The sequence below is a fragment of the Eleutherodactylus coqui genome, chromosome 6, assembly GCF_035609145.1.
Source record: "Eleutherodactylus coqui strain aEleCoq1 chromosome 6, aEleCoq1.hap1, whole genome shotgun sequence".
Classification (NCBI taxonomy): Eukaryota; Metazoa; Chordata; class Amphibia; order Anura; family Eleutherodactylidae; genus Eleutherodactylus; species Eleutherodactylus coqui.
Genome location: NC_089842.1, coordinates 9409399 through 9436732, shown reverse-complemented (window position 1 = coordinate 9436732; position 27334 = coordinate 9409399). Strand labels below are relative to the sequence as shown.

The window sequence follows — 27334 nt, the reverse complement described above, 5'->3', positions numbered from 1 at the left end:
ACAGCTCCATGCATTTTGTAGAGGCCGCGTCTGGTACTGCAGCTCAGTGAAATTCACTAAAATGGGAATCTGCTCAAAGGGCAGGAGCATCCAGCAGCAAATGTATGGAGTTGTGCCTGGTTACCAGCTGATTGGGGCGGTTGCTAGGAATTGGATCCCCACCGATCTAGATGTTGATGGACTGATGGCCCGCCTTGCTCCTATTACTTGATACTAAATTAGATCATGACAATTTAATTTTCAAAACCAGATGATTCATTTTCACTTATCTGGGAATTAACCCTTTGCAATCCAATTTTGGATGCAGGGTTTTCTAGGGGGCTCTCTCTTTCTGCCATTATATAATGGGGCCATCTGCTGGCTAGAGCCAGTACTACAGTATGTGACATGCTGGAGAGGCCCCGACAATAAAGCGGCCGGCAATATATAGTAAGAATACCCTGCTGATGTCTAACCGTCATCGGAGCTGCACAGGCTTCAATCAGAATGTAGGAAGACGTCAGACCGTGAATTGGAAAGGGTTAATACAACTTTTTCCCCTTCCACATTATATAAAGGGGATTATACTGTGTTAATAACCCAGACTGCATTGAGGAGTCGCCAACCAGAGAAACGAGGTTGGTAGAGATAAGTGAACTTACTCGGTTCGGGTGTTTCTGCACTCGAGCACCGCTTTTTCCGAGTAACTGACTACTCGGACGAAAATATTCGGGGGGCTCCGGGGGTGAGCGGGGGATTGCAGAGGGGAGTGGGGGGGAGCGAGAGAGAGCTCACCCCTGTTCCCCACTGCTACCTCCCGCTCCACCACGCCACTCTCCGCCCCCCAAATCTTTTCGTCCGAGTAGTCAGTTACTCGGAAAAAGCGGTGCTCGAGTGCAAAAACACCCGAACCGAGTACGCTCGCTCATCTCTAGAGGTTAGACTTGTTTGGGAAGTACATTTCATCTTCTCCTCTAATCTCCTGTTTTCTCTTCCAGGTTTTGTTCTGAGCCATTTTTGTAATGAAGACAACTTTTTATAAAGTTTCTTAAAGCTAAATTAAAAAAAAAAAAAAAAGTTGAAAGTGAGTTCAATGTACATGGTCCTCCATCCGTCATCATCCGAAGACTCCGAAAGCACTGCAGCCGGACAACCAAGGCTCTTCTTCCACACATCAAGAGAAAACTATATTTGTTACTGTCACGGATCGCCATAACTGCCATCTGCCATGTATCATCTGTTAACGGTGTTACTCAGTATTACTCTAGATGCTCTTGGGGTGCACTCGGCTCTCAGTGTTGGCGCCGTCCAGAGTCGAAAGCAGATGAACCAAACACAAGCATTGCCGATGCTGCTCGCTCTCATGAAGCGCCCCCAGAATGCCTCTGGAGCATTGAGCCAGAACATACCAGACATGTGTTATGGATACTATGATGTGATGGGGCAATATGATGCCACCTTTAACTGTACCACAGGTACATATCGCTATTGCTGTGGCACGTGCCATTACCGCTTTTGTTGCGAGCATCGTCACAAGCGCTTGGACCAAGACAGTTGTAAAAACTATAACAGCCCGTTCTGGGCGCACACAACCCAGCCTATTACCACCAGTGCTAACAGCAAGCTGAACGATCACGGCCACGCAGACCAGACCAATAGCACCGTCTATGTCATCTGTGGTGTCATTAGTTTCACCCTAGCCGTGGGCATCGGAGCCAAGATTGCCTTTAACAAGGCTTCCCGACGCCCACGGGGGAGAGAGATTAATGTACCCAGGTGAGTTGGTAAGAAAAGTAGAGTTCCGGGAAAGAATTGTTTTCATGCTATACAAACGAATTACACAATGTAAATCCAATATCGCTTTATGTTCTGTAGTTCAGCTTAACCGGATTACGGGAAGACGCGGCACCATGGAATACGTGATCAGTCGGCTTTGTCATATAGGAGTTTACTCCAATGCCATTGTTATGTGCTAACACTAAATTAGGTATCAATGCGCTTAAGAAGATTAGCTCTTGTTTAGTAGCATGCCACCTGAAAATAACTGAGCGGGTCGGAGACGTTGCCGAAATGATCTATAGAAACCAGTCGGAGGAAAAAGAAATAGTCACATCTAGAGATGAGCAAACTTACTCGTTTAGGGCGATTTTGCAATCGAGCATCGCTTCTTTTCGAGTAACTGACTACTCGGGCGAAAAGATTCGGGGGGTGCCGGGGGGCTGCTTGGTGGAGCGGGGGGTAGCAGTGGGGAACAGGGGGGAGCTCTCTCTCTCCCCCCCCCCCCCCCCCCCCCCCACTCCCCTCTGCAACCCCCTGCTCACTCCCGGCGCCCCCCGAATCTTTTCGCCCGAGTAGTCAGTTACTCGAAAAAAGCGATGCTCGATTACGAAATCACCCTGAACGAGTACGTTCGCTCATCTCTAGTCACATCCCTCACGTATGAATCAATTTCTGTATAAGGGTAACTTCTGAAATAACCCATACGATATATTGTATCCAATTCCCATATTTATGTCCACTGCTGGCGCCTTTATTAGAGCCCTCCTCTAGTAGCATGTTGGACCTCCTTTGGCCTTCAGAAGGCAGCAATTCGCAATGGCAATCATGCACACGTATCAGAGGACCCGGGCAGAGGAGTAACGTGAAGCTTCTGGGCCCCAGTGAAAAAGCTGTAATGGGGCCCCCAACTATAATGCTTTATTCATAGTACTGAGCACCCTATATGGAGAGAAGAGGCCTTGGGGGCCCCTAAGGCTTCTGGTGCCCGGATGCAACCGCATCCCCTGCATCTTCTATAATTACACCCCTGGACCCAGGGTGCGCCAAGAAGGCCTTCTCCACACTATTATAAAACCTCCACTAACCTGACAGGAAGGGGTCATCGATTCATGCTGCTTGTACCAAATTCAAAACTCTCATCCCATAGCAAAGATTAACATGGGCCCCTTATTAGGTGATACATTTTGGCAATTCCCTTGTTTTTGAGGAATTCAGTTCCTCTAGGAAATCTGCATTGGTTCCAGCCACTCAGTAGAGCAGTGTTTCCCAACTCCAGTCCTCGGGGACCGCCAACAGGTCATGTTGTCAGGATTTCCTCAGTGTTCCACAGGTGATGTAATTATTGTCGGTGCCTCAGACATTGCCACAGGGGTTCTTACCATAGGAGATCCTGAAAACATGACCTGTTGGGGTCCGTGAGGACCGGAGTTGGGAAACACTGCAGTAGAAAAAGGGGTGGGACCAAACTTTGCCGGACCCCCGCTGTCCGTGGGCCCCATAGCAGTTGCATGGTCTGCTTCTATGGTATGATAGGTGTAGGACAGGAGAAGGGTGAAGCACCCCTGAGGTCCAGGTAAGCCTAAAGTATAGTATTAGGGCCATAGGAGTTTAAGGACATGTGAAACATATTTCGAGGCACAGGGACCCTTCTTCAGTTGTGCTGGAGTAAGTATTATAACAAGTGAGCATAATAGTAATAGAAAGAGGTGAGAAGGGGGGAGGGGCAGTGGGGGGGGGGGACGAAAAGGGGGGAATAAAGCAAGAAGAAAACCAACAATAATCATACAATAAATAACATATCAGATAGATGGGAATGATTCCGAGATGTGAGATATCTGCTGCATTGTATATGAAGTCTGTAAAATCATCTTTAATTCAGTGTAATTACCTGCAGCGCATTTTGGATCCACGTCATATTATACTGAATTAAAGATGATTTTACAGACTTCGTATACAAAGTAGCAGATCGTTCACATCCCGGAATCATTCCCATCTATCTATGTTATTTATTGTATGATTGTTGTTTTCTCTTTGTTTTTCTCCCCCCCCCCCCCCCCTCACCATTCCTATTACTGTTCTGCTCACTTATAATAGTGCCTGCTCCACCACAACTGAAGAAGGGGTTCTTTGCTCCGAAACACGTTATATTGCTGGTTGTTGTTTAAAAAAAAATACATAGAAGTTGGATCTTCCTTTGTTCTTCTAATTTCAGCTCCGGAGGGTGACGCCATTTTCCAATGTTTTGTTACCCATATACTCGTTGTTTCTATGGTCTGCATGCCCTTTCTTGAATGTGGGACTCGCAATGTTCAGCTGATCAGCCTAAAGTCCCACTGTTGGCACACCAGCAAACCACCAGCTTGGCCTGGGGAAGCCATGGCCAGCCTGACATTTTCCCGGCTGACACAGGGGAAAAATAGCACTACAGGGCGGCCTGCAATAACCAGGCAGCAGAGGGTCTGCGAGAATGGGAGTCACTCTTAGGGCTGCGATTTGTTTTCCAGACCAATCAACATGCCTAAATTAATTTGCGGATTCCCATGCTTTCCTATGAGCGGCTTGATTTGCGGATCTCCTGCGTTGGTCCGCAAATCAAACCCGCCCGTGGACATGAGGCCTAAGTGTGACTATTGAGTTATTCTACATCTTCTCTTAGGTCAATACCTTCAATACTGCAGAAGGGCAAAATATCAAGTAGTCACATGAAACGACAGCTTTGTATTTGCAGGGCACAACAATGTAGCTTCGCACAAACATTCAGCTTTCTTTGATATTGGCGAGCAGAAGTGATACAGTAACCTTTTCTTGTGACTTCTTCATTAATATCGCTGTTCCAGAGCTCTTGTGGACATTCTGCGCCACCAGTCCATTCCAGGGAGCCACAGTGAGAGGAATAACAGCACTGCTGTGAGTGCAGGAATACATGATAACGGACCCTGCCGTCCTCCAAAAAACCTCTACCCAGTGAAGTCTGCAAAGAGCAACCATGGTGAGTAAAGCCTGCGAGGATCTCTCCATAGTGTTATATATCTGTGCGCAATATACAAGTAAAAACAATGTAGTAATAAATTAAGGCGATTGAATATATAAAGCTTTACCTCTTCCTGTCCACCCAACGTAAATTAAAGGGGTTTTCCGGTTGTAAACTATTGATGGCCTATCCTCAAGAGACGTCATCAACAGTAGATTAGCTGGGGTCCATTGCCAGCGTCATGTACTGAACTGAATTCTACAGGAAGTAGATAGCTTTGTTCTGTAGTGGCCAGGCCTGGTGTTGCATGACAAGTTCCCATTGAAATGAATGAGAAGTTTGCTTGCAGTACCAAGCCTGGCCACTGCAGTAGTAATAGAGCTGTCTGCATATATAGAATCACAGAGTTGGAAGGGACCTCATGGGTCATCGGGTCCAACCCCCTGCTCAGTGCAGGATTCACTAAGTCATCCCAGACAGATATTTGTCCAGCCTTTGTTTGAACACTTCCATTGAAGGAAAACTCAGCATCTACCATGGTAACCTGTTCCACTCATTGATCCCCCTCACTGTCTAATATCTAATCTGTGTCTCATCCCTTTCAGTTTCATCCCATTGCTTCCAGTCTTTCCTTGTGCAGATGAGAATAGGGATGATCCCTCTGCACTGTGACAGGCCTTCAGATATTTGTAGACAGCTATTAAAGGGGTTGTCCTGCGCCGAAACGTTTTTTTTTTTTTTTTTCAATAGGCCCCCCCGTTCGGCGCGAGACAAACCCAATGCATGTGTTAAAAAAAAAAAAACCCTTTTTACTTACCCGAATCCCTGCGCTGCGGCGACTTCTTCCTTACCTTACTAAGATGGCCGCCGGGATCTTCACCCATGATGCACCGCAGGTCTTCTCCCATGGTGCACCGTGGGCTCTGTGCGGTCCATTGCCGATTCCAGCCTCCTGATTGGCTGGAATCGGCACACATGACGGGGCGGAGCTACGAGGACCAGCTCTCCAGCACGAGTGGCCCCATTCACCAGGGAGAAGACCAGACTGCGCAAGCGCGTCTAATCGGGCGATTAGACGCTGAAATTAGACGGCACCATGGCGACGGGGACGCTAGCAACGGAACAGGTAAGTGAATAACTTCTGTATGGCTCATAATTAATGCACGATGTACATTACAAAGTGCATTAATATGGCCATACAGAAGTGTATAACCCCACTTGCTTTCGCGGGACAACCCCTTTAAGTCTCCTCTCAGCCTTCTCTTCTGCTAAACATTCCCAGATCCTTTAACCCTTCCTCATAGGACATGATTTGCAGACCGCTCACCATCTTGGTAACTCTTCTCTGAACTTGCTCCAGTTTGTCTATGTCTTTTTTAAAGTGGTATGCCCAGAACTGGACACAGTATTCCAGATGAGGACTAAGGAAGAGTAGAGGGGGATAATGACCTCACCTGATCTAGACTCTATGCTTCTCTTAATACATCCCAGAATTGTGTTTGCCTTTTTGGCTGCTGCATCACATTGTTGACTCATGTTCAGTCTATGATCTATTAGTATACCCAAGTCTTTTTCACATGTGCTGCTGCTTAGCCCAATTCCTCCCATTCTGTATGTGCTTTTTTTATTTTTCTTGCCCAGATGTAGGACTTTGCATTTCTCCTTGTTAAATACCATTCTGTTATTCGCTGCCCGCTGTGCAAGCTTTTTGAATACTCTGCCTCTCTTCCTTAGTGTTAGCTATCTCTCCTAGTTTTGTGTCATCGATAAATTTTTATCAGTTTCCCATCAATTCCCTCCTCCAGATCATTTATAAAAATGTTGAACAACACTGGGCCTAGGACAGAGCCTTGTGGTCCCCACTTGATACATTCTTCCACTTGGATGTGCAGTCACTTATGACCCCTGTTTGAGTACGATCACTCAGCCAGTTGTGAATCCACCTAACAGTTGTCTTGTCAATCCCAGATTTGGTCATTTTTTTCAATAAGTATGTTATGAGATACTTTGTCACATGCTTTACTAAAGTCAAGATCTACTATATCTAACTGCAGAAATCAGCTCAGTGCACAAACACACTGGGCTGGAAAACAAGTGATCTGTAGACCCCAACAACTACTATTGATGATTTATCCTGAGGATAGGCCATCAATGCTTTACACCTGGAAAATGTCTTTAATGTACTAATAGCAGCATGGTCACTGAGCCTGGAGCCGCACTGGGTGTACCCCTGGGTAGCCACTCCCCCTCTTCGTAGGGTGGTCATGTGGCTGGTGGTTTATTAGTACTTTGCACCTGTTATAAGCTCCTCTATTCAGCATTTGGGCTGTCTGCTTCTGATGGGAGGTGGTGGATTTGCCTTCCAAACAAAATAAGGAAAAAAAAAACTCTTTTCCCATTTTTCCCACAAAACAATTTAAACAGTAAAAAAGATAATAATGATTGTCATCACTGCATCAAAAAAGCCCTAACTTTCGGCTTGGCATGAAAACCCAGCCGATATACAGTTGTCTGAATAAGCCCTAACGCCGCTGACCCATCGAATGTAAACATGTCCATTTACTGCACTGTGAAGCCCACAAGGGCAAATCCCTCTAAAAATGGCACATTTGTGCTTTTTTTTCAATTACACAAAAATTAATTTTTTAAAAGTTTTCCAACACTTTATTTGGTACATTAAATAGTACCATTAAAAAATACAACTCATCCTGCAAAAAACGAGCCCTCATACGGCTACACTGACTGAGAAAATAAAAAGTTATAGGTCTTGGAACGCGGGAATGAAAAGAATAAAAACTAAAACCGAGAAAGAAGGCTGGTAATTAACGGGTTAAATGGTATGTAACATTATCTCACAGTTGATACAATTATGTTGTAGTTACTAAACTGTCGCCCGATCCCTTTTGCGTGGCTGAACACTGACACCTGGTGGCCATCAGGGGAGCTTTGTAAGCAATAGTCTATGACATGAGTTCTCAAACGTTTCCTACCAGGAAGTCACAACCGATGGAAAAGAACAAAACAAACTGCTCCAATCACCTTTCACTTCTCTGTTGATATAATATAATACGAAAATAAGCATAAAGGCCAATCACGCTGCTGAACTAGAGATTAAACATGTAATCATACAATCACTGCTGTGAACGTGACCGACCGCATCTGAGCCTCACCAGCAACTAAGGGGTTTAGTAGCCTTTATGCTGCCTGGGGCAAAGTGTGTAATCTGCAACATATAGACTACAAAAACATTATTTATTGGGGAAAACTGACCGCTTGTAGGGAGGCTCTAGTACCCTGTTGTACCACCTCTAGCTTGGATACAAGATGTGATACGGGAGGGCATGGAGGCTCTAGTACCCTGTTGTACCACCTCTAGCTTGGATACAAGATGTGATACGGGAGGGCATGGAGGCTCTAGTACCCTGTTGTACCGCCTCTAGCTTGGATACAAGATGTGATACGGGCGGCATGGAGGCTCTAGTACCCTGTTGTACCGCCTCTAGCTTGGATACAAGATGTGATACGGCAGACATGGATGCTCTAGCACCCTGTTGTACCGCCTCTAGCTTGGGTACAAGATGTGATACGGCTGGGCATGGAGGCTCTAGTACCCTGTTGTACCGCCTCTAGCTTGGATACAAGATGTGATACAGGCAGGCATGGAGGCTCTAGTACCCTGTTGTACCGCCTCTAGCTTGGGTACAAGATGTGATACGGCTGGGCATGGAGGCTCTAGTGCCCTGTTGTACCGCCTCTAGCTTGGATACAAGATGTGATACAGGCAGGCATGGAGGCTCTACTACCCTGTTGTACCACCTGTAGCTAAATACAATATGTGATACGGCCGGGCATGGAGGCTCTAGTACCCTGCTGGACCACCTTTAGTTTGGATACAAGATGTGATAATTCATAATTCAATGAGTGGCTGAGTGCTACCTATGATTTGCTGAGCACTGTGACCAATCACAGGCAGTGCTCAGAGGTCATTCAATGAATGAAAAACAAAAGTCCCACCTTATCTTCATGTGCTGCAAGCCTCAGTTCCGCAAGCAAGTATACTCACAAGCTGTTGCCATCCGGCTACTTCTGGCTCTGAATAAACGCAAAACAATCCAATTGCAGGAATACAGCTTATTGTGGAAAAAACTTGCTTTTTATTTTCTTTATGGTGCTTGAATAATACAGAGAACGCGTTTCGGTTATGAAACCTTGTTCACCTCTGACTAACAAAGCCATTATGCAAACCTTAAAAAGGTTTAGTGAAAATAAGTGAATTAAAAACATATGTGCAATTAACCCATGGCAATCTGCTATTTCAATTACCAAAACCTGTCCCTCCTGCAGGAACTTGTCTTGGTTTCTACATATATGCATAGTATATCCAACAATACATAAACATGAACATTCATCTATAATATGCTCCACTTAATAACATAAGATATGAAATCAATATGACATCGTTACAGAAGCAAGAAAAAATAATGAATAAAAATAAAAATAAAACAATGAAAAAATGAAAAGGACTTTTCAGCAGCATCCAAAATATTTTGGATATTAAACTTAAACACAAGATTCCCGAAAGGAATGAATTATAAAACAGACCTTTTATACATTTATTAGTTACAGTGGATACTGTTCATTAAAAAATAGTTATTAATCCCAACATAATCCTACTTGGCCAATAACATATAATGTACTGTTGTTAATTACAATATGTTGCTACTCGCATTACCTCATATTAACAATTTGTGTCTAATTCCTTGTTGCTGCTGAAAAGTCCTTTTCATTTTTTCATTGTTTTATTTTTATTTTTATTCATTATTTTTTCTTGCTTCTGTAACGATGTCATATTGATTTCATATCTTATGTTATTAAGTGGAGCATATTATAGATGAATGTTCATGTTTATGTATTGTTGGATATACTATGCATATATGTAGAAACCAAGACAAGTTCCTGCAGGAGGGACAGGTTTTGGTAACTGAAATAGCAGATTGCCATGGGTTAATTGCACATATGTTTTTAATTCACTTATTTTCACTAAACCTTTTTAAGGTTTGCATAATGGCTTTGTAAGTCAGAGGTGAACAAGGTTTCATAACCGAAACGCGTTCTCTGTATTATTCAAGCACCATAAAGAAAATAAAAAGCAAGTTTTTCCACGATAAGCTGTATTCCTGCAATTGGATTGTTTTGCGTTCATTCAATGAATGGCTGAGCGCTCAGCCAATCAGACACACCCCTTTGAGCAGGCAGAGATTTTAAATCCCCGCCTGCTGAAAGAACTTCAGAGCAGTGCAGCAGGACCAAGCGGGTAGATGTGCTTGAGCCCCGGCAGAGGTGAGTATATATATATATATATATATATATATATATATATATTTTTTTTTTTTTTTTTTTTTTTTTTTTTTTACACATTCTATGGATGATTTACAGGAAAGGCCTTATATTTAAAGCCCTTCTCTAAAAATCCCTGCAGGGCTTGCTGTCATCCCATTGCTTTCCATGGGGCTGCAAAAGCACTGGCCCCACTGAAAGCAATGGGAGAACAACACGTTTCTGTGCCACAGCTGTGACAGGGGAATTCTTCATTCCCGCAGGGAGTCCCCTTGTCACCGAACACTGTGACAGTGCTGCTACAGTGTTCAGTGATGAGGGGACTCCTCGCGGAGATGAAGAAATCCTCAGCCACAGCTGTCACAGCTGTGCCAGAGGATTGCGATCTTCTCTGCACGTTGTCAATGGGGTCGGCGCTGCGACCGCCAGCCTCATTGACCACAAGCTGAGACCCCTGGATGTGACAGCATCCAGGGGTTTCACATCCAAGGAATCCTGGTGCCGCTCTTGGTTGCGTTTTGCAATTGTTGTCCTATTTTTTACCAGTGCAAATGTGACCGCTGCCATTGGAAAGCATTGGTTCTAATAGATGCGAATCGCAAGCACAAAAAACATGGCACAACAAGAAACGCCCGTCTGACTGAGGCCTCAGGGTCCGTTTGGATGAGCCAATTTCTCGTTTAAACAAGCGAATGATTCCAGAGTCCGCTCGTAGCGGCTGTTCATACAGGCAGATACATGTTTGGCTCCTTTAAAGGAAAACTTGTTCAGTCGTTCCCATCTGTTTTAGGGGAAAAGAGCGACGGAGCGAGCGCTATATAAACCGAACAATAAGTGAACGAGCCGACGGGGGTTCTCAGTCCTGCATAAAATGAACGACGAACGAAAGCTAATGATTGCGCTCAGTCGTCGGCTGCCATTAGGCTGAACGTTATTGTTTACTTTCACTCATTTGAACGATTTTTTTTAACGATAATCGTTCCGTGTAAAAGGGCCTTAAGGGGCGAATGCATACATGATGTGATGTCGGCTTACATTGGCGTAAACTGATAAGAGTACAAGAATGCGGATACAATGACTACCATAAATATCGTCTCCAGGAAACGCTCAAACTCCCCCACTACTAGGAATTCAAGTTAGGTCTTTCTTTCGGTAACATGCCCGGCAACTGAGCTGAAACTGAACGGATCCCATTGTAGTCAATGGATCCATTCAGCCTATTGGTTCTGTTATAAAATAGACCTGATCAGCAGGGGATTCCCCTTCTCTGCTCCCCCAACAGAGCAGATAAAACGGAATCCCCTGCAGATGTTACGGCAGCCTTAGCTGTATTAACCCCTTGAATAACAAGTGTTACATATATCATCTTAACCCTTTCCAATCCAATTTGTATCCTGCTTTCCTAGGGGGCTTACTCTTTTTCTGTCGTTATACAACAGTGCTATCTGCTGGCTAAAGCCAGTACTGCATGAGGTGACACGTTGGATAGGCTCCTACAGCAGAGAGGCTGGCAATATACAGTAAGAGAACCCTAACGGATGTCTTCCAACATCAGAGCTGCACAGCCTTAACCCTTTCCAATCCACTGTCTGACATCTGAAGACATTCTGATTGAAGTCTGTACAATCTTCCAATGTGGGAAGAAGCCTGGCAGGGTATTCTTACTGTATATTACTGGCCGCTCTGTTGTCGGGGGGCCTTTCCAGCATGTCCCATACCGCAGTACTGGCTCTACCCAGCAGATGGCGCCAGTGTATAATGGCAGAAAGAGAAAGCCCCCTAGGAAACTCTGAATCCAAAATTGGATTGCAAAGGGTTAAATCATAATGTCTTCAGAGGTCAGACAGTGGATCGGAAAGGGTTAATACTTTCACAACTTCTAAGGCCCCCGGAGGGATTTCCCGCAGAATTTCCACCCGTGGAAGCTGCCATAGGGTTGGGTTAGAAAACGCAATCCTATGCAGACGGACGCGATTTGTCCGTGCAAAATCTCTCGCGGAAAACAAATCGTGGCATGCTCTATTTCTGTGCTCCCCGGCCGCTGGCTCCGCTCTGCGCATGCGCTGGCAGGTAGCACATCAGAGAGCCGGAGCCGCGGGAGCAGGTGAGTGTCGCGCTGGTCCCTGCAGGGGCTCGGGTCGGGTCCCGCTGTGAGAATTCTCTGACCCGGCCGTCTGCAGGCGGCCATAATGTAACTGCTGAATGATTTACACACTAATAAGGGATTCTCCTCCCAATTAGATACATTGTAACTCTGTGTGTTTCCTTTCTTTCCCCAGATAATATGCATCATAACTTCATCCTCACTGTCAACAGCCCGAAGCACGCGGCCACATTAGGTAAGCCTTACGTCTGCAGAGTCACCCCTGCGGGTCGATCATCTGGTTCTGGACGCAGTTTTCTCTGATTTTCTCTCGCTTTCTCTTCTGATTTCTTGCGCCTCTTTCATTGATGTGTCTGTTCTCTTTCTAGACTACCGGATTAACAATATTCAACTTCCAACTTCTTCCACCAAATATAACACCATGTCCTTCTCTCGGTCCTTCCATAACCTCTCTCACTTACCACCCTCTTATGAATCTGCTATTAAGTCTGACATCAGCAGGTATTCTTCGCTCAAGAAGCTGGGTACGTGTTCCGCTAGACGTCTGTCTTACTTCAGTTTGCCACATTAAAGGGGTTCTCCAGGCAGCGCCCGCTGTCAGAGCCGGGATGCACCAGGGTTGGGCGCTACATAGTGGCGGAGCTCGTAATTGCAGGTGCAGCTCTCATTGCAATCAACGGAAGCTGGGCATGTAACTGCAGGCTGAGTTCACATTGATGCCAATGAGGCTGCGCCAGCAATTACGAGCGCCGGACACTTCACAGGGGTGGGAGCAGTGGCTTCCGCTCCGACCACGCAGTATCCTGGTACTGACAGCAAGCGCTGCCTGAAAACCCCTTTAAGCCTTTTTCCAATGGTAAATGGTAAATATAGATGCTTAAAGGGGTCTCTCATATTGTATGATTGATGTCCTCAGGATAAGGCAGTGTTTAGCCCTGTTGCCTCGCAGTGCTGGTTCAAATCCCACCAGGGACAACATCTGCATAGAGTTTGTATATTCTCCCTGCATTTGCGTGGGTTTCCCCACATCGGAAAAAACATAGATTGGTTGAATATAGATTTTTAGCCTCGATGAGGACCGAACCCGGTATCAAGTGCTGCATAACATACATGTGCTAAATAAAGGTGATTATCATCATCAATAGCTGAACGGCGGGGGCTTGTCTACCAGGACCTCTATCAATCAGCTGTTCTAATGTATGGAGCTGCTGTGCTACGATCATGTTTCTCCAAAAATAAGACCCTGCCTTATATTTATTTTTGCCATAAAAGAGACGTTAGGTCTTATTTTTGGGGTAGTCTTATACTTACCTAGCAGGCGGGTCCCTCACATTGCTCTCCGGAGCTCTGGAGTGCCACAGTCCTCAGCCGTCGTACGACATCACTTCCTGGTTAGGGGACTCATAAATCCCGCCTCCAGGAAGTGATGGTGTGATTGGTTCCTCAGCCAATCAGTACAGCGCTCGATGAATCAATCACAGCCAATGCACTGGTTCATTGACCGCTGCATTGATTGGTTAAGCAGTGGTCAAAGAACCAATCAACAGCCGTTGTGTTGTGGAGGCGGGATTTATGAGCTGAAAATCGTGAAAAATTAGGGGTGGGCTTATTTTTGGGGTAGCTCCTATTTTCAGAAGCAGATGGCTCTATACAGTGTGTTAGATCATTAACCTCTTAACGACACAGAATGTACATTTACATCCATATATAAATTTTAGACGTGCCATAGAGACATCAAAGGAGCTGGAGGTCCGGGTGCTAAGACGCCCGCCAATCAATAGAAATAGCTAGTTGAAGCACCACCTGACTGCTGTCACTGCTCATTAGCTGAAGACGGGCTCAATAATAAGTCTATAGGTGGGTTGCAAAATTTTTGCCTAAGGAGGGATTGAGCCAAATTTAGCAATTTTTGTACATCTTTTTAGCTTGCTAAATCTCCCCCTTTATATTATGCAGCTTACCTGCCTAACCCTTTTCATCTGACCCTTATACCAAGAGTAGGGGATCAGCGGGAGCCCCAACCCTATTGCTGAGTGCTTGACCTCGTCAGTCACTAACGCTCCCATTGAAATGAATGCAGTTGCAGCACACATCCGACTATTGCTTCATTCACGCAGGAGCCTTCGGTCTGGGGATTGGAGAGGCTCTCATTGGGTAGGGGATAACTTTCCATTTTGGCACAAAACTTTTAAAGAGGTTGTACCACAATCAACTGGATAGGTGATAAAAGTTGGATCGGGAAGGGTTTCAGCTCTGAGACCCGCACTGATCCCAAGAACAGAAACCCCATGTCCCCTTATCCTTCTCACTGTAGGAACCAACCGAGGAGGACATTGAATGGAGCGATGGGACTGTTAGAGATAGCCGACCGCTTGTACTTGGCTATTTCCATCAGCCCCCCTGAAATGTATGGAGCAGCACCAAGAATACGTGACCAATCTTAGCAGTGACACAATGATGAGTAGAGGGGACTCGGGAACCTGTTATTGAGATCAGTGGGGGTCTAAGCAGGAAGATCCCCCCAATCAGACTTTTGCTTCCTATCCTATTGATATGTGATAAAAGTTGATTTGTTACAACCCCTTTAAGTACAAAACCATCCCTAACAATTTATACGCAGCAGTTTCAGGAGTGTCATCAGTGCAAGATATGGAAACTGATCCCAGGCTGGACATTAGTTTAGGGTGAGAAGACGTAAAGGAATAAAAAATCATCTCTGTAGTGCTGCAAAATGCAGCAAGGCTTCTTATTAAACAGAAGGTAGGTTCTGAGTTGTGTCCGGCCTCTCAACTAACCTAATTTCTTCAAGAACATTAAAGGGGTTGTACGGTTGAAAATTATCAATAATAGATCGCCCAATGTCTCCCACCTGAGATTACCTCTGATTCACAGTTCTCTGGATCAGGGCACTCATACATTGAGCTGATTCTGACAGGAAGCAGACAGCTCTGTTCTTACTATAGTGGCCAGGCTTGGTATTACAGGCAAAGTTCCTATTCACTTCGATGCCTGCAATAACAAGCCTGGCCTCTGCAGTGGGAACGGAGCTGTCTGCTTCCTGTACCTATAAATCAGCTCAGTGTACGAAAGCAGCAGTCCGCATATTTGGTATTTCAGCCGCACTTTAGTAGCGGTAAGCGATTCCAGCGACCTGATTGGTTGGGTACACACACCCCTTTGGAGATGTGCACGAGTGGCCGGCCCATTAAATAAGAAGCAGTAAAGCCGTAGGAGGGTCGGCAACTAAGCCCAACCCTAAACCCTAACCCTAAACCCAAACCCTAACCCTAACTCGAAACCCTAACCCTAACTCGAAACCCTAAACCTAACCCTAAACCCTAACCCTAAACCTAACCGTAAACCCTAACCCTAAACCTAACCGTAAACCCTAAACCTAACTCTAAACCCTAACCCTAAACGTAACCGTAAACCCTAAACCTAAACCTAACTCTAAACCTAACCCTAAACCCTAAACCCCCGCTGGGCTCGTGAAGTAGCACTCGTGCACATCTGCAAAGGGGGGGGAGGGGGTGTGTACCCAACAACCAATCAGGCCGCTGGAATCGCTCACCGCTACTGAAGTGCGGCTGAAATACCAAATATGCCAGCAGTCCACAGAACAGCTCATGGGGTGAGGATCCCATGCAGCAGACCTTTCCTAATGTACTATTGATGATCTACCTTGAGGATAGACCATCAATAGTTGACAACTGGACAACCCCCTTAATATTTGCAATTTATATCAAAGTCTTTTTTTTCAAAATATTCCATAAAATGTAAAAGGAAATGCCTGCGATAGTCTAATAGAAAGGTTACATTTCTGTAGCTAACGTTATATTCTATTGCATTTTTTTCCTAAAGCAGAGAAAGACATGGATGACTTTTACATAAAGCGGAAACACTTGACAGAATTAACCCGCGGTACCCTCCCCCTCCACGTCATGAAGATGAACTATGAACGAGACGGCTACTTGGAAAAATCCCAAGCACCGAGACGCGTCATGTCCCAAGAACACATCCTCTCCGACAACTACTATCCCGCTCACTACGACTACACCATACCCAGAGATCGCCTCATCTCTCAAGAACGTCTTCTTTCTCGCGAGGTCTTACATTCACAGGAGCATCTTCTGTCTCCTGAAAGAGTCCACCATCGTGGGCCAACACCATTCCAAGAAATGCGTCTCGGCCACCAAAAAGCCCTTTCGCACACCAACGTCTGTGTGAGCACGCCCATGCTAGACCGTCACCATATGATTAAAATGAATTCCCACCCATCTTCTTCCAACTCTCCCAAGTCAGCGTGGGATATGCCGAACCACACTGCCACCCGGCGGCAAGCCTTTGCTTCTAAGCGCCAAAACACCATTGAACAGCTCCAATTTATTCCTGGCCCTCTCCCCAGTCAACACCTGCGTACCGGGAGCAAGAATGAGGTGACAGTGTAAAGCTGCTGATTTTTACTGTTCCCTTTTTTCTATATTAGGTAAAAAAAAAAAAAAGGCAACTGATTTTGTTATGTGGCTTCCTTACGATTTTCTTATCGCTTACTTTGTAATCGGCTGCTCTTAAAACTTTCGAGAAGTGCACTCAGGATTCCTGGAGTAGAGGACAGAGCGGCTCTTCGTTTTTGCATTTTTCTTTAATTGCTTTGTTGTATGAAGCTGCCTCCACCGCCAAGTTGATGGAACAGTCACTGGCATGAAATGATGTCAAGGGTGATGGTGTCAAAGATGAGAGCAAGGATGAACACACAGCACCTTATTGAGCTCCAGGCTACTTTCCAGGAGATAGAAGAACTGAAACCTTTCCATTTCTTACTGAGTGTTTGACAATTACTGGCATTTATTAAGGATTGGGTCAAAAAGTTGATCCCGTCGAAGGTATGAAAACAAAAAGTTGCATGGTAAGGTCTCTTCAGTAGGATGACCTCAGTGATGTCTCAGAGGAGCACTACAAAAGACTTCAACGTATATAAGCTTGATTTCCCGTAATTTCATCACTTTTGGTAAAGAAGGAACTAACTTTTGGTCACAACCAATCTGATACAAACTCGATTCCGTGCAGCACAAACTGTGCCGGGTCTTCGGTCGGACGCTCGCACAACTTTTCTTCGCAGTTCCGAAGAACTTCACCCAAGTTTGCTGTCGATACAAGATAAGAACTGCATCGGGAAAGCTTGCTTGGGTCTAGGAGAGCGATCTCCGACCCTCTTGAAGTATATCGTTTGATTTGTTCGTTAGCTGCATCATCGGTTATTAAAACGAAAGCCATCTATTTCCTTACGCCGCGGTCTCAACGCTTCACATGATTCGGTCATTTTAGGAAACGAAACAAAGGATCGTGCCATAAAGAAATCTTTATTTTGTTATTCTTCTATTTTTTACCTCGATGACGTCACGCTACTTCAGACTTCTTTCGTACCTTTTTATCTCCACGCCATCAACTGACATTGCTGGAAAGCGGACTTGTCTCGTTTCACCCCTTCCCACTTGATCCACTTCCATGGAGTTCTCTTAAAACACTAATGGCCTTAACTGTTTCAATAATCTCTTCCCCTCAGGCAGTAACTTTGAAGTATTCTAGTTCCAGATTTGTGTATTCTGCCAGCGACCAACTTACCGCCGCGCCGTGTGTGACCATTCTTTTTGCCATATTACCAATCAAGATGTCAAATAAGGTTATGATATCCCATAGTATTCAGATGATTATTGGGGTTTTTTTACCGATTCTTTGGGCTAAACTGTTGCGGTTGACACATATTTAAATGGCGGCGTCACTTGCTGCTAAAATACTAACGTTACTGAGATACGTCTCTAATAACTAGGAACGCCCTACTGTTATCTTATGGTGGATTCGCACAGACCATATAACTCCATTGACGGGTGAAGGCGAGAATCCTACGTGTAGCACGATCATTAACCCACGACTGTGTTGTACCTTTAAACTGTTCATTGAGTCTGTTTATGATGCTTTAGGAAAATCTTCCCTAGATGATAACAGGAATGGTCTTTTTCTTCTTTTTTAGCATTACCGATAGCATTGTTTAGTGCTTTTCGCTATGGTGATGTCTGCAACGAGGCTTTCCTAAATACCTCCTTTTGTACATTAACTCTTAGTTTCATATTATCATTGTGGGGTCGGGGGTTAAAGCTTCTCCTTGTGGAGAATGCCAAGTTGGTGAAGTGTGTCTTATACAGGCCATGCAATGCTCCCTGGGAAAAAAAGTATGCAGATAGGGATGGAAAATTAGCTCCACAGCGCCACCTATTAACCCTTTGCAATCCAATTTTGTATTCAGGGTTTCCTAGGGGGCTTTCTCTTGCTGCCATTATACAATGTTGCCACCTGCTGGCTAGAGACAGTACTGCAGTATTGGACATGCTGGAGAGGCCCCCGAGAACAGAGCGGCCAGTAATATACAGTAAGAATACCCTGCCAGATGTCTTCCAACATCAGAAGCTGTACAGCCTTCAATCAGAATGTCTTTAGACGTCAGACAGTGGATTGGAAAGGGTTAACTTATGGAGAAGTCAGGTTTTGTCTTAGCCCTTTAATGACGGTCAATATAACTTTTTACTGACCTCACTAATGAGCTGTAAACCTGCACAAGCACCTTTCTAAATCGCTGGCTTGGCTGACTACTGACTACAACCTCAGAGCCGGGCAGTTTAACCCTTTACATGCCGCAATTAATAGCAACTGCATCATGTAATCAGATACAGTGTTTCTCCGATAATAAGCCACCCCTCCACCACCAGCCCTAATAAGCCCTAACTACACTGCATAAGAGAACATTTAATAAAGTACCTCACAGGCGGCCTCCCAATCCCCCTCGGCGGTTTCCAGTCTTCAGTGTCCTCCTTAAAGCTGAAAGAGTATTCTCTTCCTGGTAACGAAGGTTGAATACCCCGCCTCCAGCAAGAGAATGCTGGGATTGGCTCAGGACCGTAGCCTCAGCCAATCACAGCCGGCACCTGATGAGACAATCACAGCCATTCAATGAATGACATCATTGAATGGCTGTGATTGGCTCATCAAGTGCAGACTGTGATTGGCTGAAACTCTGGTCCTGAGCCAATCACAGCATTCTCTTGCTGGAGGCGGGGTATTCAATGCGCATTACCAGGAAGAGAATACTCTTCCAGCACTGACGACGGCAAGGAAAAACGCCGCCTGCGAGTTGAGTATTAAGACACCCCCAAAAAATAAGACACTGTGCCTCTTTTGGGGCAGAAAATTAATATAACACAGTGTCTTATTTTAGGAAAAATATGATAATAGGAGTAAGGGGGTTCCTTCTGTGACCCATCAGCACTCTGTAATGTGTTTGCAAGGTACCAGTCGGTTCCCATGGCAGCTGGAAACCTGACTCTGGCCTCCATGTCTGTCATAAAACTCAGCCTATTAGACCTCTGGCCGAGTCTAATAGGCTGCTGTCATGGGCACTGCGGAATGCACTACATAAGTAATGCAGTGTACTATCCTAGAGATCAAACGATCAAATCTTCAAGTCCCCTTGGGGGGCTAAAACAAATGGGAAAAAAGCGCAATACAGTTTTTTTTCTTAAATCCAGTTTAAAAAATACACATTTTTCCCCACAAAAACCCTTTTTTCAATTTGTAAAATACAAAAAAAAATTAAAAACCAACACACAAAAGGTATTACCGCATTCATAACGACCATCAGTGAAAATGTTTGGTATTTATCTCTCATGATGAACACTGTAGAAATCATTTTAAAAACTAAGGTCAGAATTGCTATTTTTCTTTTGTTCGCCTTCCAAAGAACACGAGAGAAAGCGATCCAGAAATCGTGTGCCTCAAACGATCAATAAGACTACAGCTGTGGTAAAGGCCCTCACAGCGCGCCGCTGCCGCGGGGGAATACGTATGCACGCTCCGGGTCTTAGAATAATTTTTCTTGTAAAAAACGTGTTTTTATTGCGCCATAGCGGGAAAGAATAAAAATATTAAACTCGGTAAACTCTGAAAATTATCAGGTTACAGGATGGGGAGCGCTGTAAAAACAAAACCCCGAAAATGGTGGAATTCTGTATGTTTTTCCATCTCCCTCCAAAAAGTATAATAAAAGTTCTACAACACGTTCTATAAACTCCAGAGTGCGGCATTAAAAATACAACGTGTCCCACCAATGGCAAACCCTCATGTGGCTGTCAACAGGTCTTGGCTCTCGCCGGCAATCCCCATACACTATCTGGGCCTGTATGCGTGCATAATACGCGCCAAAATAGTGTTTAAGGAAAGAAGGGTTGGGGATACCTCATTTCAATTTCAGCACTGACTTATTGAGAAGTCACCTTCCAATAGGTGGCGCTGTGGAGGGACTCTCCCATCCCCTATTTGCATGCTAGCTTTGTAGAAGTTGAGATATCGATCTTTATAAGGGGCTGCAGAAAAGTCAATCAAACAATGCATGGGCTTTCAACATTTAAAGGGACACTTCCATCAACATGTTTATTTTAACATATGAACACGCAATATGTAACTATTACATGTATGTAAAGACGGGCGGTTCCTTTTTCTTAATAGGATTTTCTAAAACTGCTCCATGTAAACTAGTTCATGTCCTTTCCCTTTAACTTACTCTCTGTCCGCCCAGTTAGCAGGGCAGAGAGGATTTACGTAACACTCTCTGGGGTGGTGACTCCAGTGGAGGAGCAGATGTCTACTACATATACCCGCCATATATGTCCAACCCAGCAGTGCCATGCAACGCAAAAGGGAAAGTCCTATTGTTGTAATCAAACTGTCCGTGGAGCCACCCTCCTGGATCTGCTGCGTCACAATGCCCGGCTGCCTGCTGTGCAACAAAGTATATTCTTTATTTAGGATGGCAACAGGAAAAGCAACGCGTTTCGGGGCCACAACAGCCACTTTGACCGGTGACTGAGCTGATGAAGGGGCTGGTGCGGACCTGAAACGTCTTGTTTTTCTTGTCTCCATCTTAAATAAAGAAGTATATACATACCTGCCCAAGGTGTGCGCCAGTCTATCCTCTGTATCTGCTTTCTCTTCGGCAGCCCATCAGTGTAGCTGCTGGAGGACATTCTGACCGGGAGAATCACATCGGTCAGTACTACATACTCCAAAGATTTCACAAGGTCAATGATGCTTCATTGACTGTAGAGTGTGTATGAGGTTATTTCCTAAAGTGCCGATACACTTTCTATAAATGATGGGGGGCCTCCCAGCTCTTCCCCGATGACAGAGGCTGATGGAATGAAGGGTTGGGCATACTGAATTTCAACATGCCCAATTCTTTTGTTCTCAAAGAGATAAGTGGTCGCCAACGACTCTCCCGACTCTTAACAACAAATACTGCAGGAAAGAAGGGTTGGGCATGTTGAATTTCAATATGCTTAATCCTTCTGTCCTCAGGAAGGATAAGCTATTGGCAGAGGTAGCAGCTTACTTCCCTCTCCCCGCTGAGAACATCAAGACTGCCATTTCCAACACAGCTCTTAATAATAATCCCCCTGGGGCACAATGTGGCTTATAGATGAAGAGCCGCACAGCTCTTCGTGTATTAGGCGTATCTCGGCGCCTCCGTGTGCCTTCACTGAAGTATACACTAGGTCTGACCTGGCGTCCATTTTTGGCATGATTTACGCAGGTTACTGGTGTAAATTATATATAAATGTGTTGGTCCGGGGCGGCCACCCAAAAGTGGCAAGAGCGTGGCAAAAAGCCTAAATATTGCAAATTGAAACTGGCATGAAAGGCTTTATAAATCTCCCCCATGGTGCACCCTGCTAGTATACATATATATGGTGGAGTTGGGAGGAGTTGAAAGGAGCTCTGGAAGGGGCAGAGCTGTGGGCGCCAGGAATGAAGAGTGTGATGTCACGCTTTGCCCTCAACCCCGCCGCCCTCCGCTCTAGAGCTTCATTCAACCCAACCTAGTTACATTTTTGGAAGGGTTTTTCACAGGCTGCAGGGGCACTGACCACCCTTTTTAATTTCTGGAGACCCCCTGTTGGCAAAATATGAGGCTGTAAAGCAAACACAGTGCCAAAACATTTAAAGCGATCTTCCAGTCCCAGACAAAGCAAGATGGCCACACCACTTCTATCAATACTTTACATTGGTAGTCGGTGACGTTAGACATTTTTCTGATTGGCCAGTGCCGTTCATGGGGGTGACACTGGCCAATCAGAAGAGTATGTGGTGTCTTGCTCTACCAATGCACAGTGGGCATCAAGTTGTCTCAGGGGGCTATTTGATATTCAGCTAAGTAAATGACTAGTATTTTAGTAACTTCCATTGGAGTTGGTCTCAGAGACCTTCCACACATGCGGAATATTTCTGCAAGATGCATCTAAAAAATCTGAAAATTCATTTATACTTGCAGGTTTTGGAGCAGAAATCCACAGCAGCAGATTAAAGGGCCCCTCTGGGGATTTTTAAAAATCCATTTATTAGGTAGCTGTTCCCCCAGGATATATAAGTCAGCTAGTGGCATCTTGGTTAGTTACTTCTTTCTAGCTGAATCTTCCAGCCTCTTCTTCCTCAGATGGTCATGTGATCTCAGTTCTGACCCGGTCAGATCTACTAGGGGGTCATGGATTCAATTTCTAGTCAGTTTCTCAGTTTGTGTGATGCTGTTACATGGATCTACCAAATATACTGCCTGCAGGGGAGCACACACTCTCTCCTATCACACTTACTGATGTGAACAGTTATAATAGAGGAGGTCACAGCTCATCCTACTGACTGCATATTTATGGACTGTAGCTTATTTAGATGGATATAGAAGGTAATGATAATTAAACTTTGCTCACAGCAGGCAAAAATGATATCGTCTCTAGCCAATGCCGTGCTGATGCATCATGTTACAGATGTAAAGTCTCAGCCTCAAAATGGTGCCTGACGAACATCAGACAGGAGGCTGCACTGCAGGGAAGACAATGCACAATACAGAGGAGACCTCCAGAGTGTGAGAGGCAATCAGGTGAGGGGGCAGGCATGGAAAAATGTGTTTTCGCCAGAGTGGCCCTGCGTTTTTAGAATAAGGCTTGTTGTAGGTAATTCTGACTGCACTAAAGAGAAGCATCATCTCCTACAATGTCCTGAACTCAATGATCAAACATTTAGTCTCTTACCATTCATGTAATATCGAACCACTACCATGTATGCCAAGAGCTGCTATATGGTGCCCTGATAACACGGGCACATCCACTTACACCAGCAGTACCCACTTATGAAGACTGTTATAAAGAAGAGCTACGTAGCACTAGCTCCATGCTATACTGCACTGCAGTCAGTGAACCTGATGATAGCCATAAAGTAATAACTCCCAAGTATACTGAATGGTCCCTTTATTAGAGACGCCCATCTAGTAGAGCGTTGGACTTCACATGGCCTTGTGGCATAGACTCCCCTAGATGAGGAAATCATTCTGCATGAATACCGGCCCCTGCGGACAGGCAGCTTCTCGTAATTGCTATAGATTAGATAGAGGTGCTGACATCTTCTATATAGCTGACAGGACCACCTTCTTCCCTGGTGGTCTAGTGTAGTGGATAGGTTAATATCTGCTTCCCTGGTGGTCTAGTTCAGTGGGTAGACTAATAAATGCTTCTCTGGTGGCCTACTGCAGTGGACTGGGTAAAGTCTGCTTCTTTGGTGGTCTAGTATTGTGGATGGACTAAAGTCTGCTTCTCTGGCGGTCTACTGCAGTGAGAAGGTTAATATTTGCTTCCCGGGTGATGAATGGTGTTGTTGGATGTTCAGCAGTGGTTACTCTGTCTCACATGAAGCTGATTATAATGTGCTCATTACCTTCACCATTCCTTAACCTTCACTTATCGTACAGTGATGTATCATATAGCAGCTGCACAGTTCTCTGAGAGAACTAGAAAATGATCACACTGAAGAAAAGGTCAGGGGCATCTGGTGTGCCAGACCCACCCTGACCTCAGACCATAATATGCATGTATGTATTAACAAGAATTAGAAAAAGATGCCTAATTTCTTCCAAAGACAGCTCCACATTTGCCCGCAGGTTGTGTGTAGTATTGCATCTCAGATAAGGGGAGGGTGGAGCGACTTCTGCTAAGAACGGGATTCAAATGGTAAGGGAGACATTTTTTTGTAGTAAAGTATAAGTTATGCCAGTCCAAGGATCACCACCGTATATTATGGGGCGCAGTAATGTAACTTACTAACTAATAAAGCAGCCAGTATTAGAGCGTTTCCCCAGGATGGCTGGACTGAGGGCCGTGCACAAGAGGTGTAAGCAGAGAATAGAGGAGAACAAGAGAAGAGGGAGGGGAAAACACATGAAAAGTTACACACCATAAGGCTGGATTCACACAGGCGTATATCGTTTTCACGCCCGGCCGATATACGTTGCCCCTCTGATGCATTGGTTTACATCAGTGCACATGGGCATATTTTCGCGGCGTAAAAGTGCCCGACTGGCCAAGATAGTGCATTTCGTCCGGGCGCTTTTACACCGGCGGCGGCTGCATAGACTCCTATGGGAGCCTATGACAGCTGTCGGAAAAGGGAGGCGGTTGGGAGTTTAGCAGCGTGACTGCTAAACTCCCACCCCCTTCCCTACTCCTCTCCGCCGCTTGCCGGCTGTTTGCAATGGCAGGGGCGGAGCAGAGGTGAAGCTAAGCCCTGCCCCCTCCCATTGCTGTCTGCGATAAGCGGTAGGGAGGGGGCGGAAGCTTAGCACACTAGCTCACGCCCATCCTGCCTCCTCCTGTTGCCACGAGATGGCGAGGGTGAGGGAAGGGGGAGACAGGGGGCATGTATGCCGAGGCATTGCGGCCTTGGCGTATATGCGCCGGGCCAAAACCATCTGAACAGGCGAACAAACGTTAGATTTGGGCTCCCGTTTACGCATTTTTACATCACCGGAGGGCAAACGTAGAAATGCTGACGCCCGTGTAAATCCAGTCTTAGATGAATCAATAGAGTAATGTAACATTTCTATAAGATAAATGAAAAAGAAGAAAATTAGTTAAAAAGCTCTTCAAAAAATCAACGCATCGATAATAATAATAACAGTGAAGATTATGATAACAAAGTAACAGTCTGTGTGATATACGGAATGAATGAATGAATGAATGAAACATGCAATTAATAAATTCCGCCCTGGCAGTACTTATGAGGTGTGTCCACTATTCGGGGCGGAGAAGCATCTATATAGAGATATAGGAACACAAGTCATACCATGAATAGCAGTGAAAATAAAGGGAAAATGACATTCTTTTAGCATAACATTCGGCTACATGTATTTGCGCTGACCATCATGCACATCGCTGCGTGACTAAATCAGCATTATTTCCTATGAATTCCTTTTATCGCAGGTTTTATTTCTGCGTTACTATTTATATATCAGTTTGAAGCTGAGTTGATTCTTTTCATTATACTTGGATCCGTCCCCCTTTTTCTCAGCTACGTCCGCTCTTTTCTCAGATACGTCCTCCTTTTTCTCAGATCCGTCCCCCTTTTTCTCGGATCCGTCCCCCTTTTTCTCAGATCCGTCCCCCTTTTTCTCAGATCCGTCCCCCTTTTTCTCAGATACGTCCCCCTTTTTCTCAGCTACGTCCGCTCTTTTCTCAGATACGTCCCCCTTTTTCTCAGATGCGTCCCCCTTTTTCTCAGATCCGTCCCCCTTTTCTCAGATACGTCCCCCTTTTTCTCAGATCCGTCCCCCTTTTTCTCAGATCCGTCCCCCTTTTTCTCGGATACGTCCCCCTTTTTCTCGGATCCGTCCCCCTTTTTCTCAGATCCATCCCCCTTTTTCTCGGATGTGTCCCCCTTTTTCTCAGATACGTCCCCCTTTCTTATTAGTGAAGGATCCTTACAAACGCTCAGACGGCGCCTTCCCTTCTCCAGATCCTATGGGTTTGTTTTGCATGCATTGGCTGAGCGCCTCGTATACAACCGGTTTGCTCCACCGTATTTCTGGTATGCCATGTGTTACTATGTATAGACACTTCTCTGCCCCACCACTTAACACACCTTCTAAGTCCTGTCAGGGCGGAATCTATTGATTCATTCAGCATATCTCTTTATGGAGTAGCTGCACTTTTAAGAAACTTTTGATATGTCCAAAGTTTTGATCGATTGGGATCCGGCTCCTGGGACGCCCCCCACTGCTGAAATGAAGGAATTGCCGCACTCTCTGAGCACTGTGCTCTTCTGGCTCTTATAATTCCTTGTTGGCTCCCTTAGGCAGTTGAAGATACATAGACTTCTATGCATCCATCTTCAGCTGCCGAGGAGCTGATTTCAGTCTGAGCAGCACTCCTCTCAATTCCCAAATATTGCTGATACCCACAGATCAGCACACACCGGGAACTGCAATTGAGCGCCGTCGCCAGTCAAGTGAGAGGGAATTGGCATCCCCTGACCGGTATATCACATGAAGGCCGGTGGCGGCGCTCAGCTGCAGTCCCCGATGTAAAGAGTTGTGCCCAGATGGTACCTCCTGTTAGGGCATACAACTGTCAGGTCCCCTACTAAGGACGCCCTCTCTGTATCTCCTCCTGGCGGACTTTCTGGTGCCCAATTATTACAGAACGGCCATTCATGTGAACCATCGTCTTGTACTACTAGATTTCTACTGCAGCGGAAATATCAGGCCTGCTGTGACTTCTCTTGTCGAGAGGGACTCGAGAGAGCGATCAGCTGATCATCCCGGGCTCTGCGTACTCAAAGGGGTTGAAAATGCTTTAAGAAACCTCCTCACAGCCTGAAGCCCGCAGTAGCTAATAACTGACACCGTTGGATACAATGTCTCACATGTTCGGTAATGGACAGTTTTTCTCATGGATCCAGAGAAAGTTTTTAAGAGTTTGAGATTTTATCAGTAATGGTCTTAGAGGTTTTACAATGGAGAACATTGGAACAAAGCCTAAATCTTTTTACAGTCGCTCTTCGTATTTCATGATAAACCTTTTTGCTCTTTTGAACTGATTTTATAATGCAGATGATGCCTAATATTGTTGTGGCCGGAGGCTGGCGGGGGGGATCCTACCGCTTCGTCTCTCCGGGTTGTGTTTATTCTCTATAGGCCGTGTTCTATTTTCTTACAGTCACCGGGTGTGTTTGTGATATGACTGCAGCAGGTGCTCTTATACTCACATGACACATTGTAACTAAAGTCTAGTTTGAGGTTG

At 45.3% G+C, this 27334-nt stretch overlaps 2 protein-coding genes across 2 annotated transcripts in view; both read left to right on the top strand.

Moving 5' to 3' along the window:
• LOC136631802 (membrane-spanning 4-domains subfamily A member 4A-like) overlaps window positions 1-27334 on the top strand; it is a 452683-nt gene that overhangs the window by 111755 nt on the left and 313594 nt on the right. The window lies entirely within an intron of this gene.
• Window positions 1208-16618, top strand: SHISA7 (shisa family member 7). Its single transcript, XM_066572599.1, has 5 exons — window positions 1208-1755; window positions 4596-4747; window positions 12346-12405; window positions 12539-12694; window positions 16032-16618. Exons 1-5 carry the CDS (start codon window positions 1208-1210, stop codon window positions 16616-16618), a joined length of 1503 nt encoding a protein of 500 aa, XP_066428696.1.